The sequence below is a fragment of the Neomonachus schauinslandi genome, chromosome X (genome assembly GCF_002201575.2).
Source record: "Neomonachus schauinslandi chromosome X, ASM220157v2, whole genome shotgun sequence".
Classification (NCBI taxonomy): domain Eukaryota; kingdom Metazoa; phylum Chordata; class Mammalia; order Carnivora; family Phocidae; genus Neomonachus; species Neomonachus schauinslandi.
In genome coordinates this window covers 82,292,154-82,311,593 of record NC_058419.1, presented here as the reverse complement: position 1 = coordinate 82,311,593, position 19,440 = coordinate 82,292,154, and the positions used below count along the sequence as shown (strand labels likewise).

General features: G+C 44.6%; 1 protein-coding gene across 7 annotated transcripts in view; it reads left to right on the top strand.

The window, feature by feature from the left end:
• Positions 1-14,185, top strand: part of MAGED1 (MAGE family member D1) — a 70,545-nt gene extending 56,360 nt beyond the window's left edge. For 3 of the 7 annotated variants that reach the window (XM_044911714.1, XM_044911716.1, XM_044911717.1), the window contains 11 exons: positions 7,929-8,002; positions 8,716-9,432; positions 10,092-10,760; positions 10,889-10,952; positions 11,177-11,256; positions 11,430-11,521; positions 11,744-11,823; positions 11,915-12,278; positions 13,030-13,144; positions 13,384-13,769; positions 13,976-14,185. In XM_044911714.1, coding sequence (XP_044767649.1) covers positions 7,929-8,002; positions 8,716-9,432; positions 10,092-10,760; positions 10,889-10,952; positions 11,177-11,256; positions 11,430-11,521; positions 11,744-11,823; positions 11,915-12,278; positions 13,030-13,144; positions 13,384-13,761 — 2,633 coding nt within the window. In that variant the 3' untranslated portion in view covers positions 13,762-13,769; positions 13,976-14,185. Of the gene's footprint in view, positions 1-7,237; positions 7,397-7,928; positions 8,003-8,715; positions 9,433-10,091; positions 10,761-10,888; positions 10,953-11,176; positions 11,257-11,429; positions 11,522-11,743; positions 11,824-11,914; positions 12,279-13,029; positions 13,145-13,383; positions 13,770-13,975 lie in introns of those variants that run through there. The other 4 variants (XM_044911718.1, XM_021690979.2, XR_006539367.1 and 1 more) reach the window with 3 other exon arrangements.
• Positions 14,186-19,440: the final 5,255 nt, after the last annotated feature.

Here is a 19,440-nt window from a genome sequence, read left to right as displayed (position 1 = left end):
AAAAAAAAGAAAATCTCCCAAAGAAATAGAAGATATAAAGAAGAATCAAAAATAAATTTAAGAACTGAAAAAATCTAATAAATCAACTTTAAAAAAACCTCAGTAGATGACTTCAACAGGAAAATAATATGACAGAAGAATAAATCAGTGAACTCTAAGATGGAACAATAGAAATTAACCAATCAGACCAACAGAGAAAAAAAAATAGAGTGAAAAACATAAACAGAGCCTCAGGCCCTTGTTGGACTATTACAAAAGATTTAACATAGGTGTTGTCATAGTCACAGAACAAGAGAGAAAGAAGGGCTAGAAAAGTAGCTGGAAATTCCCCAAATTTGGAAAAAAAGCAAAATCCCATAGAGTCAGGAAGCTGAGTAAACTCCAAAAAGGATGCAGCCAAATAAATTCATACCAAGGTGCATCATTTGCAAACTTGTGAAAGCTAAAGACAGAAATTAAAAATCTTGAAAGCCACCAGAGAGAGAAATGGTACTTTACCTGTAGGAGACACCAAATCGATGACAGCAGATACCTCATTCGAATCCATGGAGGCCACAGTATTTTTCAGGTGCTCTGAGAATGAAACTGTCAACCCAGAATTATATACCGAATAAAAATATCCTTTAGTAATATATAGAGGAAATTGAGACATTTTCAAAAGAAGGAAAACTGGGGCGCCTGGGTGGCTCAGTCATTAAGCGTCTGCCTTCAGCTTAGGTCATGATCCCAGGGTCCTGGGATCGAGCCCTGCATCGGGCTCCCTGCTCAGCGGGTAGCCTGCTTCTCCCTCTCCCACTCCCCCTGCTTGTGTTCCTTCTCTCGCTGTCTCTCTCTCTGTCAGGTAAATAAATAAAATCTTAAAAAAAAGGAAAACTAAGAGAATTTGTTACCAGCCTTCCTATCCTAAAAGAATGGCTAGAGGCAGTTCTTGAAAAAGAAAGGAAATGATAAAAGAAAGGGTCTTGGACCATCAGTAAGGAAGAAAGGACAACAAAAAGAATAAAATATGGGTAAACATAATAGACCGTCCTTTTCCTCTTGAGTTCTTTAAATTATGCTTGAAGATTGAAGCCAGAATTAGAACACTGTCTAGTTCTCAGTGTATGAAGAGATATTTAAGATAATTGTATATATGTAAATATAATATATAAATTATAAATGTAGTATAAATGATGGTAAAAGCATGTAAACAGAGGTAAGGTTTCTATACTTCACTAAACTAGCAAAATGTTACATGAGTGGTGTGTTGATCTTAGACTTCTCAGCCTCCAGAACTGTAAGAAATAAATTTTATAAATATATATATATATGCAATTAGGCACCCAGATCTCTCCCAGTCAGGCCAGTATCAGTAAAACCTTAAAATATATGTGTGTTGGGATACCTGGGTGGCACAGTCAGTTAAGCGTCTGCCTTCGGCTCAGATCATGATCCCAGGGTCCTGGGATTGAGTCCCACATTGGGCTCCTTGCTCGGCGGGGAGCCTGCTTCTCCCTCTGCCTGCTGGTCTCCCTGCTTGTGCTCTCTCTCTATCTCTCTCTCTCTGACAAATAAATAAAATCTTTAAAAAATAAAAATAAAATATGTGTGTATGTATACACACATATATTTATGATATATATAATGTGATACCTATAACAATCACTATAAAAGTCTATATAAAGTTTATATAACTTTATAAAGTTATATAAATACGTTATATGGCATTTATAAAGTTATATTTATATATGCTCAAAAACATAGGTAAAATAGACTTTGTCTTAGTCCATTTGGGCTGTTATAATGAAATACCACAGACTAGGTAGCTTACAAACAACAGAAATTTATTTATCACAGTTCTGGAGGCTGAGAAGCCTAAGATCAGGGCACCAGCATGGTTACATTTGGTGAGGTCTCTATTCATAGCCCTCTTTTCATGGCCTCTTCTTGCTGTGTCCTCACATGGTGGAAGGGATTAAAAATATCTCTGGAGCCTCTGAGGCACTAATCCCTTTCATGAGAACTCTACCCTCACAACCTAACCCAAGGCCCACCTCCTAATATTATCATCTGTGGGGAGGTTAGAATTTCAACATATGAATTTTAGAGGGATACAAACAGAATAGCAGAATTCTACAAAAAAATTTAGTTCATCGGAAGGCAAGAAATAAGAGAAATGAAAAAGAGAAAAAAACCAATTAGAAAATGGGCAAAAGACATGAAGAAACATTTAGTACATGTTAAAAATGTTCAACATCATTAGACATTAGGGAAATGCAAATTAGAACCACAATGAGTTATTAGTTCACATTTATGAGAGTGGCTAAAAATATACAACAGGTTGCTGGCAAGGATTTGGAGAAAATGGATCACTCACACATTGCTGGTGGGAGTGTAAAATGATACAACCACTCTGGGAAAGTTTGGCAGTTTCTTATACAACTAACATGTTCTTATTATACTACCCAGCAATTGCAGTCCTGAGCATTTATCCCAGAGAAATGAGAACTTATGTTCACAGAAAAAAAAATTGTACACAAATGTTTATAGCAGCTTTATTCCATAATAGCCCAAACTGGAAACTACCCAGATGTCCTTCAGTGGGTGAATTGTTAAACCAACTGTGGCACATCTATATCATGGAATAGTACTCAGCAATAAAAAGGAACAAACCATTAATACATAACAATTTGGGTGTATCTCAAAGGTATTATGCTGAGTGAAAAAAAAAGTCACAGTGTGACCTCTTGTATGATTCCAATTTTATAACCATTTGAAATGTTGAAATTATAAAGTTGGAGAACACATTAATGGCTGCTAAGGGTTAGGGATAGTGGAGGGAAGGATGATGAATGTGAGTATAAAGGGGTAGTATAGGGAAATCTGAGGATGGTATAATTCTGTATATTGGTTGCTGTGGTGATCACTATAGAAACCTCCACATGTGATAGAACTATACGCATATATCATACCAATGTCAATTTCTTGGTTTTGATATTATAGTTTCATAACTGCCCATTGGGGGAAGTGGCTGAAGGGGTACGTAGGACCTCTCTGTACTATCTTTGCAATTTCCTGTGTATCTATAATTATTTCAAAATAAAAAGTTTAAAAAATTTAAAAGTAGAATTAATAATAATTTGGTTTTTCAAAAATCATGCCATAAGTATTAGCTGGTTAGCTACCATTACTGCCACCACTGAACACTGGATAGTAGATGATGCCCTTAGCCCTGCTACCAATGCTGCTCCTAGAAACTGGATTGTAGTACAAGAATTGACTCCACAGGTGTGTGCGGTCCATAAACCTGTGATTTCCAAAAAATGTCTGTACATTCCAAAGATAGGCCTGGCTCTTAACAAGCTCCTGCGAGATAATCTCCAAGCCCTTGGAATATCCTGCCTGATTAGAGTGCCTTTTTGTTCACTTGGAACTTTGGGCCATACTAGGTAGTTTATGTTAACAGTATGATTTATAGTGGGCCTTGGCCCTTTTGGTAGTATATATTACATATACAGTGGGCCTGTGGCCTTGTGGCACCTCTGCACAGGCTAGAGGCTGAGTAAGGTCAGCCACACAAGTGTCCGATGCCTACCTGCCTGACCCTCAGTAAAATCAGTTCAGGCAAACTTCCCAGGTTGCCATATATCTTGCTGGGAAATTTAAGCACTGGCCATACAACTCCCCTGAGAGAAGACAACCAGAAGTGTATGCCCGGTTTCTCCTGGAGTCTTTCCTGTGCACCTTTTAGTTTGGCTGATTTAAAATCAGTATGCTTTTACTGTAATAAACAGTAGCCATGAGTGTAACACCTTTTCTGAGTTCAGTGAGTCCTTCTAGTGAATCATTGAACCTCAGGGTAGTTTTCAGGACCCTGCCACACTGGTAAATCCTAGATCACATTCTCTTGGCTGCTAAGGGAATGTGAAAAAGTGAGTATCTGGCCTTTATAAAGGCTTTTGCAGTTTGAACTGTTATGTAATATAGAGTATATACACAGTATTCCCTTACTAAAATGTGAAAAAAAATAATTGAAATATATCTAGCCCTAAGGGTTTTTAATAAGCATCTGTAGGACTGTATAAAGAAGTCCTAAAAATAAGACAAAGAGACAGCACAAGATAAAAGACTTGCCCAATTACTTTACAAAAGAAATCTAATAGGTCCATCAATATAAGAATGTGTGTTTGACTACTTATATCAGAAATGTAAATTAAAACCACAGGAGATACCAATAAAATACACATCACATTGACAAAAGGTTGGAAAAGTTTTTATATTACCAAGCACTGTAGAGTATGTCAGTCTTATTCCTGGGCATCTAGTGTGACAGGAACGAAAAACATTAAGCATAAAATACAAGGATATATGTACAAGTATTTTATTGCAGTGTTGTTTGTATGTATGTGCTCCCCAACACCTTGAAACTAGAATGACCATCAGTGGAGAAATGATTGACTACATTGCAGTACATCCCTATCGTGGAATATTATACAGCAATGTAGAAGAATGAGTCAGAGGTAGATTAGCGTTAACTAAAATAAATCCGATGCATTAAAGTGTATATGATCTTAATTTTTGTAAAATAGTAAAAAATAAGATGACTTTTTAAACATGGAAAGATATAAAAATGGTTGTTAAAATGCATGTTTGGCAGATGAGGGTTGAGGTGGAAGGAGTGGGAGGCAGTAAGCAAAAGAATGCAATTTAAAATATGGCATATATATATAATCCCATTTATGTAAGCATATATATGCACGAAGTGTTACATGAAAAGGTAGCATCCAAATCTTATTGGCAGTTATCTCAGGGTAGTGTGGTGCCATTTGGAGTGATGTTTACTTAATTTCTAAAATATTTAATGTTTAAATTTTTATTTTTTATTTTCATTTTTAAAAGATTTTATTTATTTAGAGTGTGTGTGAGTGGGGCAAGGGGCAGAGGGAGAGGAAGAGAATCTCAAACAGATTCCACACTGAGCATAGAGCCCGACGCGGGGAAAATCTCACAACCCTGAGATCATGACCTGAGCTGAAATAAGAGTCAGATGTACAACCCGACTGAGCCTCCCAGGCGCCCCAGTGTTTAAATTTTTCATGACAAATATGCATTGTTTGTATAAGGAAAAGTAATTGAACTCATCACAGGAAGGAAAAAAGAAAGAATACCTCTCAGGTTTCTTGCTTGAGCAACAGGGTGGGTGGTGTGATTCATTCATTGAGCATATAAAATACGCCAGGTACCATTGTAGGTACAGGGTATACAGCAATGAATAAAACAAATATCCATCTCCCTAAAAGGCTTTTTATTCTAAGGGGGAGAGAGTGGCATGACTAAAGGAGAAACACAGTGTTGTTGAGGAAGAGGATATATACAAAGGAATCGGTTTGCGACCTGTTAAATTTGGAGATATTGAGGAATATCCAGTTGCAGAAGTGAGGCAGGCAGTTGGATTATGGATCTAGAATTCATAGGCCAAACCAAGACTGGAGATACAGATACAGAAGCAGATAGCATATAAAATGGTGTTTTAGACCTCCTTTCCTGAGTCTGATCACGTCCCACTGCAGACACTTTACAGAGGAAGTGCTGAGGAAAAACAGGCAGCTGACAGGGGAGGTTGCTATGCAACAGATGAGGAAAGTCATCCAGCCAGGCAGAATTGATGTTGGCCCTTGGGGACCAAATGCTGCCATCCTTCCTAGCATTAGCTTTCTTTCATATGCAGACTCCTGGCAGGAGCTGATGCCAGAACAAATGTGAAATGTACCAAGGTCTGCCTTGTATTTTTGGAAAGTATCAGTTCAATTTGAGTCATTTCACATCTGTATATGATTTTCTGTCTGAGTCTCCAGTCATCTGGAAGCATAGCAGCAGCATGTGTGTCCTTGGGTCGGACTCCAGTCAGTGCTATTTGTGCTTCCCATTTTGTATGTTGAGAATCTGGCTCCGAGAAGTGGAATGACCTGAGCCAGCTCACACAGCTCGGTAGAATGGCCCAGCAATTCGTCCCAGGAATTGAGGCCCAAGCCCTGGAAGGAACCAGGGTAAACATTTACACTGAATCCAGGCTTGCCATGGTTCAGGGACACAAGTGCTTGATTGTCCTGGCTGCTCAAGCAGGCACCAGGAAGGCCTCAGGGGCAGCGGTGTTTGTGCCACTCACAGGGAGCGAACTGACTGGGAGCATGGAGTGGACCCCTAGGAACAATTCCCACACCTGGAGGGACCCACACAGAGTGGGTGGGGCCTAGGGGTCTTTATCTGTGTTCTCCTAAATGCAGAGCATGAGCTTAAGTCTCAGCACAAACCTTGCTTGTTTGGGACAGGTGTTGACAGGGCAGGAGAGGTGTATGTGTGGGATCTGTCGCTCAAAACTGAAGAGGGGAGGGTGCCTCACTCAGTTCCCAGGCCAGCACTAGTGGAACATGGGTTTTGGAGTTAAGACCCGAGGCCCACATTTTGCATTTTCTGTTTACTGGCTCTGTGGCCTTGCCTAGTTCATGCAGCGTGTCTGTGCTTCAGCTTTATGACCTGTAAAATGGGGATGCTGACATCCACCTCCCAGGGCTGCCATGAGAGAAAGACAAGCCCCAGCACAGGTTGCGCTGTGATGTTCAAGCTGTTCCCTTCCCTCCCTTACTCACCTGCACGCAAAATATGCGCATGGCTGGAGCTGCACAAAAGGCAAGAAAGAAGCTAATGTTTATGAGTCTGGGATCTGTTGAGGGGGATCATACAGATTCTTGTGGCAGGTGCAGACTTTTTCTACCTCCAACAGTGTTTTCTCTCTGGCCATTCCTTTTCCTGGGTCCCAAAGTAGGGGGAGCTTAGCAGGAGCCTAAGCACTTGTTGCTGTTAGAGACCCCACGGACACCTTAATAGTGACCTAAGTGGTGCTAGGCAGGGGGGTGGAGATGCTTGCCGACCGGACAGGAGGGGCCACAAGAGGGGAGGGATAGAACAGAGACGCATTGCGGAAAAGGTAGGGGGCCGGTGTGTGGGGCAAGGGGTGGGACCTAAAGGCACAGCGCATCTGTTTGGGGGAGGGGATATTGATGAAGGAGGTGGGACTGTGGTATACTGTCGACCTGGTTGGTGGTGGGATGGTGTGTTGGCAAAGGGGCGGGATTGCCTCCCACTGCACATGCGCATCATGGTGTTCGGGACGAAGCTTTTGTTGGGGAAGCGGGCGGGACTTTTATTTGGTCGGTCAGTTCTTGCGCATGCGCACAACTATCTGAGGCGGTGGGTGGTATATTAGGCGGAGAGGCGGGGTCGTCCTAGCTGCCGCGCTGGCATTTTCTCCTGGACAAGGAGAGGGTGCGGCTGCAGAGAGCCGAGCACTGCAATCCCGATCCTCTGAGTCGTGAAGAAGGGAGGCAACGAGGGGGTTGGGGTTGGGGCCTGAGGCAAGGTGAGAATTAGCCCCCAGACAGGGCATCTGCCCCCTGGTGCGGGCCCCCCATTTTTCATTTCGATCCCTTTACCCCGGATTCTGATCCCCCTTCCACTCCCCGAACCTCCATTCACACCCCTCACCCGATCCTCCCTTACTCAGAACCCCTGTTCGTTCTCCGAACCCCTCCCATCGTTAAAAATCTCCACAGATTTCTCGACCTCAATCTGTACTGTCACACGATTCCTCCCGATTCGAAACCTCCATTCAATTTACCATATGCGAGTCCCAACCCACTCCCCTTGGATTCAGAACTGTTACTGGCTTTCCGAACCCCGATTTGAAGCTTCTCCCCGTCAGTAGCTTCTCGGGATACAGAGCCTCCATCCTGACACCCATTCACTTTTCCCACTCTGATCCAGCCCGTTCCCCTCACATTCAGCGCCTCATTCGCCCCCACAGTCAAACCCCAGACACCCCCCCCCAAAATTCGGTCCTTCGTATTTGCCCTCTGTGGTATAACGCCCAGCTCCTCCCCCACACCCCCCAGGCTCTGCTCTTGCCAGAGGGACAGGAGCCATGGCTCAGAAAATGGACTGTGGTGCGGGCCTCCTCGGCTTCCAGGTGAGATCTCCACTCCCCACCCCACCATTTCCCTAGCCGACAGTTCCCTGGGGCCCCTTTGGCCACCCAAAAGCCTGGATCTGATTTTGCCCTCTTCGTGCCTAGACTCCGTCATCTTTCAAATTCCCATGGTTTATGAGGGGGGGGAGGGGCGTCCCTTTTCAGCCATCAGTCCCTGCTTAGAGAAAGGGGAGACCCTGTTAGTAGTCAGGGCAATCTGCCCAGAGAATGCGGGTTGGGTAAGGAACCATTTTTTTCCACAGTCCTGACGCTTGTAGAGCAGTCTGCCACCCCCTCCCCCAACCTCCCGCCGCCACCCTCCCTCTCTCCTGCATTCCCCATCCCTGCGACCCCCCCTTATTCTCCTCAACTCCTCGAGGCGGCACCCTTGCTCTGGCTTGCCTCGAGTCTGTAGCTCCTGCCGCACACCGCATTGCTCTGCTCTAACCTCCATCAACCCCCACCGCCCCCTTCATTCTACTTCGTCCCCGCTCCTCATTCCGCCCCACCCCTCATTTAGTCCTGCCCGACTCCATCCCTACCACACGTTTTGTTACCATTCTGCCTCCATCGCCCCTTGCTGGTGATCTAAATCTGCGCCTCAGCCTTTTTGCACCACCCGCCTGCCTGCACTTGTCCTGCACTGCTCCCCCTACCCTCCTGCTTCCACTTCGGAGGCCCAGAAATTTCATTTTCTCCCCCTGTATTTGCAGGCTGAGGCCTCCGTAGAAGACAGCACCTTGCTTATGCAGACCCTGATGGAGGCCATCCAGATCTCGGAGGCTCCACCTACCAACCAGGCCACAGCAGCTGGGCCGAATGCTAGTCCCCAGAGTTCACAGCCCCCAACAGCCAGTGAGATGGGTGATATTCAGGTTTTAGCAGCTGCCGCTAGGCCCAAAACAGCCTTTAAGGCTCAGAATGCCACCACAAAAGGCCCAAATGGTGCCTATGATTTCTCTCAGGCTCTTAATGCCAAGGAGATGCCCAGTGTGCCACCTAAGGCAGCCTTTAAGTCCCAGAATGCTACCCCAAAGGGCCCAAATGCTGCCTATGATTTTTCCCAGGCAGCAACCACCAGTGAGTTAACTGCTAACAAGTCTGAGATGGCCTTTAAGGCCCAGAATGCCACTACTAAGGTGGGCCCAAATGCCACCTACAATTTCTCTCAGTCTCTCAGTGCCACTGAGATGGCCAACACTCAGCCTAAAACAGCCTTTAAGGCTTGGAATGACACCACTAAGGCCCCAACAGTTGATACCCAGACCCAGAATATTAACCAAGCCAAGATGGCCACTTCTCAGCCTGAGGTAGAGACCAACCCAGGTATCCCTGAATCTGATGGTGCAGCTGCACAGACATCAGCAGATGGTTCCCAGGCTCAGAATCTGGAGTCCAGGACTATAATTCGGGGCAAGAGGACCCGCAAGGTGAGATCCCTGCTAGCTCCACTTTGCTTTGGGCTCTCTCCTTTCTTTTCTTAGGTTCATTCGTTCTAAACAAAACAAAACATACATATATAATGGCCTGTATTCAGTTAGGTTGTAGGGGATGATAAGGTGAATGTAATAATTTCTGCCCTCTGAATATCCACAGACTAATGGGGAAATGAGACATGGACACATAATAATATATATATATATATTCTGTATGTAATTCAGTTTACATTTTCATAATAGCCACCATGTGTTAGGTCTTGAGCTAGGCATATTCATACAGGTTATCTCATTAAATCTTCAAGATATTACCAGCTAGGGTTCATAGTGTCAGTTTTACAGAGAAGGAAACTAAGTCCCAGAGAGCTGAAGTGACTTGAGTGATTTGTCCAGGGTGGTACAAGCAGAGCCAGTGTTGGACATAGGAAGAGGAGAAGCCTCAGGCCCCACCCTTGGGTTGCTCCTGGCCTGATTGAGAGATGAAACTCCTGCCTGGAAGACAGTGAAAGACAAGCCCAGGACTCAGGGTGACCATTGGCTAGTGGGTCAGGCTGTCACTACAGGTGAGGGTTTTAGGGGGCCTTCCTGGAATAGATAGGGTAAGGAAACAAACATCTGGTGACCCTGGACCTTCCTTCTCTCTGATGATACAGATTAATAACTTGAATGTGGACGAGAACAGCAGTGGGGATCAGAGGCGGGCCCCACTGGCTACAGGGACGTGGAGGTCTGCACCGGTTCCAGTTACCACTCAGAGCCCACCTGGCGCACCCCCTAATGTGCTCTGGCAGACCCCGTTGGCCTGGCAGAACCCATCAGGCTGGCAAAACCAGCCAGCCAGGCAGACCCCACCAGCACGTCAGAGCCCCCCAGCTAGGCAGACCCCACCAGCCTGGCAAAACCCAGTTGCTTGGCAGAACCCAGTGATCTGGCCGAACCCAGTGATCTGGCAGAATCCAGTTATCTGGCCGAACCCCATTGTCTGGCCTGGTCCGGTTGTCTGGCCGAACCCACTGGCCTGGCAGAATCCACCTGGATGGCAGACCCCACCTGGATGGCAGAACCCACCAGGCTGGCAGGGTCCTCCAGATTGGCAAGGCCCTCCTGACTGGCCTCTACCACCTGACTGGCCTCTACCACCTGATTGGCCACTCCCCACTGACTGGCCACTCCCACCTGACTGGATCCCCACTGATTGGCCAGTTCCACCTGACTGGCAGAACCTGCGACCCTCACCAAACCTGCGCCCCTCTCCCAATTCGCGTGCCTCACAGAACCTGGGTGCCTCACAGCCCAGAGATGTGGCCCTTCTTCAGGAAAGAGTAAGAACTGTTATTCCCAGTTACTTTTTCCTCTCTTCCTCCTGTCATTGTCGTCCTCCTATCTATAATTCAATCAGGTTTCCTGTAAATATCTTAATAACTTTAATGATTTCCTTTTCCCCTCCCAGGCAAATAAGTTGGTCAAGTACCTGATGCTTAAAGATTATACCAAGGTGCCCATCAAGCGCTCAGGTAGGCATCCAGTGCTCTCCCCTAGCACTCTGCCCTTTCCCTCACCCCATGCTCTGTGGACATCCCTTTGCTTATATGTCCCCTCCCCTTCAGTCCCCTCTTTCTGTAGCTGATTCTTTTTCAGCCTTGAGGGCCCTGACTGTGTTCCCTTTAGCGGAACTGGCAAAGGGGTTATAGCTCTGTGGCTCCTGCTCAGCTCAGGTACTCTGTTCTCTCTCCTACAGAAATGCTGAGGGATATCATCCGTGAATACACTGATGTTTATCCAGAAATCATTGAACGTGCATGCTTTGTCCTGGAGAAGGTGAGAAGACAGCCCCGAGGAACAGGAATAATGAGGGAAGGTTTTGATATCAAAGATTCATGGGATTCCTACTGGGAGTTTAGAGCTGAAGTCTCACAGGGAGGTGAGCAACTGAGTATGAGTAGCTGGTGCTAGATATTGTAATTTCATAGTCTATTTTCTTGTCCCTCTAGAAATTTGGGATTCAACTGAAGGAGATTGACAAAGAAGAACACCTGTATATTCTCATCAGTACCCCCGAGTCCCTGGCTGGCATACTGGGAACGTAAGATGGGAAAAGAGGTGGAACATTGCCTTTCTCAGTGGTGCTTTTTTCCCGGGAGTGTCAAGTAGGTCAGGGTCCAAGATTCAGGACCACATACCAGGTCATTGTCAGAACTGAGGTACAATTACCCCCTTGCTGAGGAATACTGGGAAAGCTAGATGGATAAGCTGCCTGGGGTGTCTCGTACAAATGGCTGAAAATATTTTTTTTGTACTCCTTCAGGACCAAAGACACACCCAAGCTGGGTCTCCTCTTAGTGATCTTGGGCGTCATCTTCATGAATGGCAACCGTGCCAGTGAAGGTGAGTGGCTGGACCTGCAGCTGGGGGTCGGCTACAGCCTGATTTCCATGCTCATTTTCCGTCCCTTGTCTCCCCTTGCCTCCCATTGCAGCTGTCCTCTGGGAGGCACTACGCAAGATGGGACTGCGTCCTGGGTATGATTGGGCTCTCTCATCTCTTGCCTGTTTATATCATCCTTTGGCAACAGAGGATGGTCCCAGGACTGCATCAGCCTGGTGGTCTAGGGGAATTGGTTTGGGGAGGTACAGAGCCCAAGGATGTGACCTGGGTGGATGGGCAAATAGTTCTAAACTCTATGCCTCTTCTCTCATCTCTGACCTCTGTGCTAGAAAGCTCTTTTCTTTGGGCAGTGTCATGGTCTCTGATTATGGGTTTCTTTTTTATTCTATCAGGGTGAGACATCCTCTTCTTGGAGATCTGAGGAAACTTCTCACTTATGAGTTTGTAAAGCAAAAGTAAGTGATATCTAAGGGGTTTTGTCTGGTCCTCATGAGTTCTATGTGCTGGTCAGCCTCGGACAGTCCTTCCTATGCTCATTTCTTAAATTATACATATACATTCACATAGAAAAACACATACGTACTTGGAAGTGTTTATTGAGTATCTCTGCTTGTGGTTGGATTTTTCTTCAGTATAGTTAGTTATCTTGCAAGTAAAGCCTGCCCACTATCCCCACAGTAGGCATTTCCAATGCTGAGGTTTACACTGCACAGTAACCATTGCAATGGGCCAACTGTGGCTCAATAACAAGATTACAAGAACGTGGAGCTAGAGCTGTGACACAAGGGGTGAGATTAAGCATTGTCCTTTCTGTGACCTTATATAAGCCACTCTGCACTTCCAGGTGACTGCTTAATGTAGAAGCACTGGTATAGGAATTTGAAGACCTGGCTGTTAGAATATAATTAAGCTAGGTTTATGGGGCACCTGGGTGGCTCAGTTGGTTAGGCATCTGACTCTTGATCTCAGCTCAGGTGTTGATCTCAGGGTCGTGTGTTCAAGCCCCGCACTGGGCTTCACATTGGACATGGAGGCTACTTAAAAAATATATATAAATAAATTTTAAAAAAGAATAGAATTAAGCTAGGTTTAGGAATGAGTTTGGGGTGGTTGCTACCTGAAATTGGGGGTGTCAAATATAGTATGATGCACTGTTGGACTACCATTCTTGTCTGGGTAGAAACAAAGACCTTTCTGCTCTATAAGGTACCTGGATTACAGACGAGTGCCCAACAGCAACCCTCCTGAGTATGAGTTCCTCTGGGGCCTCCGTTCCTACCATGAAACTAGCAAGATGAAAGTGCTGAGATTCATTGCAGAGGTAATAGGGGAACTGCTCCAGACTTGATAGGTCAAGGGATGAGGTATGACTGGCTGGGAAAGGTCCAGAGCAGGAATAAGACCTTGGATATTGCACACGTTAGGTGCTGCATTCCTGGTGATATTTATTGTTGATGTTATGTAAACAGTAGCACAAAGTAGGGTACTAAATATATAGCAGGTGCTTCATAAATATTAGTTCCTACTATTATGGATTTTGTTTTATTTTCTTCCTCTCAGGTTCAGAAAAGAGATCCTCGTGACTGGACTGCGCAGTTCATGGAGGCTGCAGATGAGGCCTTGGATGCTCTGGACGCTGCTGCAGCTGAGGCTGAGGCCCGGGCTGAGGCGAGAACCCGCATGGGGATTGGAGATGAAGCCGTATCTGGGCCCTGGAGCTGGGATGACATTGAATTTGAGCTGCTGACCTGGGATGAGGAAGGAGATTTTGGCGATCCCTGGTCTAGAATCCCCTTTACCTTCTGGGCCAGATACCACCAGAATGCCCGCTCCAGATTTCCTCAGACCTTCGCTGGCCCCATTATTGGTCCTGGTGGTACAGCCAGTGCCAACTTCGCTGCCAACTTTGGTGCCATTGGTTTCTTCTGGGTTGAGTGAGATGTTGGGTAGGTATATCACTTTGGTTTTGGCAGTTAGGGTTATTGGGAGATATAGGGTCTGTGGGAATGTATTTATGTGCACAGTCTGGGAGTCCTAGGGACACCCGTGGTGGGGAGATGAGGAAAGTATAGGGAAGCACTATTTGGTATTTGTATTTCTTACTGTTTGAAATATATCATTGATTGTTAATTTTTTTTTCTTATGTCCACAGATATTGCTAATCAGTTGCAATAGTCTTTCCCCTGAGTGAGGCTGAAGCCTCAGATTCCTTCTAAACACAGCTATCTAGAGAGCCACATCCTGTTGATTGAAAGTGGCATGCAAGATAAATTTATTTGCTGTTCCTTGTCTGTTGCTTTTTTTCCCCTTGTGTGCTGTCAAGTTTTGGTATCAGAAATAAACATTGAAACTGCAAAGTGAAGTGGATGTGCTCTCTGCTTTTTTCCATGTTGGGGAGAGATCAACTTGTTTATATGGGAAAGAGAGGGCCTCAGTTCTAGCCTGAGGGGCAGATTAGCTTTCAACTGGTAAAAATATGGGTAGATCCTGTTAATGGATTGGAAAACAAAGGAGGAAGTAATCAACACAAATGTTAATGAGGTCCAATAACTAGTATGGTTTACTTTATAAATATTACTTAAGTGACTCATATGTGATAGACATGCTGCTAGGTGTCCTGGAGTGACATTAAATGAGATGAAATAATGGGAGAGGGTGTAGGTGGTCAGATAGTTGCATTTAAGAAGACAGAGGAGCTAAACTCCAGCTAATGACAAGGTCCAGAGAGTGGGTAGTTGAAGGGGAGGGAAAATAACTGTTCCTGGAGATGATGTCCCTGGGATCCCAGGGTGTTGGTTGTATTATCCATGTGGAAAGTGAAATAACTCCAGGATGGGGGCAGGAGTAGGAGCAGAGAGCACTATGATCCAGGTACTGGAGTTTCCTGTGTGAGAAAAAAATCTCATACCCTTAGCCACACTGTCCATAAAGAGATGGGTTCACGAGGCCCCCCTTTTCATCTCTGGAAATGCTACCCAGGAACCTGTCCCTCTAGAAAGCCCTCACAATCCCCCATCCCAACAGGACCAGGGCCTCATCACAGAGACAAGTTTTTATGGATAGTGAAGGAGACCTCACATTGGCCTCTTCTCCCCTCCTGCAAGGAGAAAGAGTAACCTTTGTTGCTTAGAGAACAAGAATTGAGAAAGTAAGACAAGGCTTTGTGTAAAGCTAGACTGCCTTGTGACTGAAAAAGGACCCGGCTTGAGCTGCTGAGATCTTCACTGGAGCTCTCAGGATGAAATTAGGCCTAAGCCATAACTTCTTCAGAGGCTTGGTGGTACTTAAGCATGTGGGCAAGGGCAGAAACAGGAGCTCCCAGGGTAGAAAAAAACAAGAGCAAAGGCAATTTAGCCTCCTGGGAAGGGCTCAGTAATGGGCAGGGATGGTGTCCAGGGCTTCTTCAGGTTCTGGAGTGATGTCAACATTCTGAGGGGAGACAGCCCAGGATTAATAGGAAGGAGCCAGCACTGTGGAGCCCCAGCCCCTCCCCTGCCTCCTGTCCTCACTGCCAGGCTCCCCTCCTTCAGCCAGGCCTGGATCCTGACCCTTTTCTCAGGCAAGTCTCTGGGGAATCTCAACCTGAGGACTTTGGGGTAGGTGTTGCTCTAGCCCTGCATCTCTATGGCACCTCAGCCCTGGGCCACGGTTCCTGCATTTCTGGGTGCTGGTTATTCTCCTTGTTGGTATGAAACACCCAAGCTCTGTGGGATTGGGGCGGCCTTTCTGTGCAGGTGGGTGCTTTCACCATGTGCCAGCTTAGGCCACAGAGTCCCTCACCTACCTCAGGTTTCTCCCAGTGTATGTTAATGGCTCCCACATTCAGGTAGATGGACTCCACTTTACAGTCTCAGAAAAGAATGACCTGCCCATCTATAAGCTCCCCAAGGTAAGTACAGGTCTTCCTTGAAGTGTCATTCGCCTCTCACCCCCAGCTCCACACTGTGTGCAGATTGTGACTGTTATGTAGGGAGGGGAATGTAGACCAGCTGTGTGTTGTATGGGGAAGACACCAGGTCTAAGAGACGCCAATGGGATGTTCTCCCAGCTGCCCCTAATAGTCTCAGAGTTCTCTGAGCCTCAGTTCTCAACTTCAAATGTGAAGATGAGAATAGATGATCTCTGGGGACTCCCCCAACTCTTGTGCTCTGTGAGACAGCAGTCTATATAATAGTGATGGAGCTCTGTGGATCTTCTAAGCTGTGTTAGGTGCTGAAGTGGTGGAGGAGTCTCGGGGCAATCAGTCCCAGGAAAAGTTTATTTAAAGAAATATGTGGTTATGGCAACACCAGAGGTGTGGAAGGCCACAAGGGAATTCTGGAAGCCTAAAGAGAGGAAAGGTATCATTGGAGCCCGGGAATGGCAGAAAGGCCCAATACCCATGGAATCCCCCTTAACTTCATCCCTGTGGATTGCACCCTACTCTGGTCTTTAGTGCACTGTCTGCCCTTTTCACACCCCAGAAGAGATTTGATTCTGTCCCTTCCTTGCTCACAAAATTCTAGTGCAATGTGGACAGTTGGCAAAATCTACTGAATAAGGTATTTAAATTAGATAATAATATTATATGAGTGTTAGTGGTCTGATTTTGATTATTGTACTGTTTTCCGTAAGAGAATGCCTTTGTACCTTACACTCAAAATATTTTAAAAATTGTGTGTGTGTGTGTGTGTGTGTGTGTGGAGAGAGAGAGAGAGAAAGGATAAAATAAATACAGTAAATGTTAACATTGGTGAATCTAGGTTAAGTGTATACAGGAACTATTTTTACTATTCTTGCAACTTTTAAAAAAATATTTATTTATTAGAGAAAGAGCGAGAGAGAGAAAGAGAGAGCCCAAGTAGGGGGAGCGGCAGGCAGAGGGAGAAGCAGGCTCCCTGCTGAGTAAGGAGCCTGATACGGGACTTGATCCCAGGGCCCTGGGATCATAACCTGAGCCGAAGGCAGACCCTTAACTGACTGAGCCACCCAGGCATCCCTCTTGCAACTTTTTTGTAAGTCTTAACTTATATAAGAATAACAAAAAATAAAAATTATTTTTATTTTAACAAATATTCATTAAAGTTTACTTATCCATCTATACACACTTCCTGCCATTGCACCCTTTGGAAAAATGGCATTGTAACATGATGCAGTTATTCTTCATGCAAACAAAAGTGCCTTCACTCCTCTCTAAAGAGAAAAAAACCTAAGTTTCATAAGTTGTTGCATCCAGATCCAAGTCCAGGGATAATGGTTCATCCCAATTAGCAGAGATTTTGGATGAAGACATTTGGGGAAATGGACACAAAACAGATTTAGGGAAATGGTATATGAACTTCTTGGGACTGGTCAGGAGCATGAGACTTATGTTGGATTTGAATGCTCACCAAAAGGCTCTCTCAGTAATCAGGTGAGCAATACGACCTACTCAGTGGTGGTCAGTAGGCCTCTTTATTCAGCTACTCCTGTGCTTGCTCAATGGGCACCTGTACAAAGTGGTCACAGTAGCATGAACAGAGGCTATGTATGGCCTCAGCAACATGGTTTCCCCTCACAAAGGCTGATATGACCACCCTCCTACCAATTGCTGAATGCCCAACTTGGCAACACTAACTATACTGAGTTTCTGATATGTACCAATCTCAAGGGGACCAGTCAGGTACCTGGGAGAATGATAATTAATTTGGACCAATTATATCATGAAGAAGTCACTTGGCTTTATAATTTCTCTGGAATAAATGAGTATCTTTGATACAGATTTGCCTTTTCTGCCCGCAGTGCTTCTGTCAGCACCACCATCTGTGATCTTACAGAGAACGCCTCATCCACAGTTGTGAAATTTCATACAATGTTGCTTCTGGTCAAGGGACTCACTTTAAAACCCAAAGTGTGGTGATTGGTTTATACCCATGGAATTCACTGGTTTTATCATGCACTGCACCACTCAGAAAAAAGTTGTCCTTATACAATGGAATAATGACTCTATTGCAGACAGTTATGCCACCATTCAAGAGACAACACTTAATGTGTTGAGGTGCTGTCCTACGATATATAGTATATATTCTAAACTAGTCACCAACATATATAATGCCATCTAGTCAACAACCAGGATTCCTAGGTCTAAGAATTAAATGATGAACGTTAGAGTTGTTCCTAAAGACATATTCACAAAATGTTTTGTTTGTGGTCCCTATAATTTTGGGTTCTACCAAGTTAGAATTTTTAGTACCCAAGCAAGGCATGTTTCTATCACGTTACTCAACAATGATTCCATTGATTTGGAAGTTGAGATGTCCACCTGGCAGTTTTGGAATCATCATGCCAATGGACAAATAGGTAAAAATGGGGGCTTTTGTACTGGCTAAGATGATTGATTTCAATTTTCATGAGAAAGTAGGGTTGCTGCTACATAATGGGGGTAGAAAGGAGTGTGTCTGGAGGGTAGGAGATCTTCTAGGTCCTTTGTCACATCCCAAAGTGGTTAAAATTATTAGGCTACTACAGCAACCTCATACATGCAAGGCTACCAATCCCTCAGACTATACACATGAATAAATGTTTGAATCATTTTTCTAGGTAAAGAGCCCATCTGACTGAGATGAGAAAACATGATGTGGAGAGTAAAGAAAAAGAGTTTATACCAATTTTGACCTGGTAACTAGTTTTAGAAATGAAGACTACAGTAGTTACTCATATTTTATTTTTTATAATATGCATATATTTATATATTTTAATGTGTCCCATTTTATTTCTCTTTTACCTACTATTTTATATATGGTGAGTTGGTGACAGTTGAGTTTTTTATTTATCCGCCTTATTACAAAATATTGATACAGCATTCATTTGAACTAGAGGAAGAATGGATGTCATCTGAAGATCCTAAACTTGAACCTAGATGCTACGATTGATAAGACTTTCTGTTTATTTCCATTTAGGGATGACTGAATGCATTTTCCTTATATGAAGAATAGTTGCCTATTGTCATTTTTCCAAAGTATGGGATAGCAAAAGTATGTGCAGATATTGAACAAACGTACAGTAGTGAATATCTCTCTTGTTGCTATCCATTTATCTTTCCTAATGGCACTCAATTTCCTCTTAGGTAATACAGTTCCCCCATTTTTGTAGTAGATGAAACTGTGGTAGATAGAATTCAGGGATGGCCTACAAGATCCCCATCCCTTGGTCCTCCTAGAGCTCACATTATCCCAGCCATATACCTTTTCACCATTATTCAATAAAACGCTAATCTAGATGCTGCTGTGAAGGGATTTTCCACATGTAATTAAGGTCCCAAATCAGTTGAACTTAAAATACGGAAATCATCTTAGGTGGGCCTGACCTAATCAGGTGAGACCTTAGAGGGGACTGCACTCTTCCTGGCAAGAAATATTTGAAGAGTGAGAGGGATTTGATGCATGAAAATTCTCTATTCCTGGATTTGAAGGTGGAGGCTATATTGCAAAGAATATGGGTGGCCTCTATGAACTAAGTGAGGCCTTTAGCAGATAGCCAGCAAAGAAACAATGACATCAGACCTACAGATGCAAAGACAGGAGTTCTGCCAACAATCTGAATAGCTTGGAAGTGGATTCTTCCCCAGAGGCTCCAGAAAGGAATGTAGCCCTGCCAACC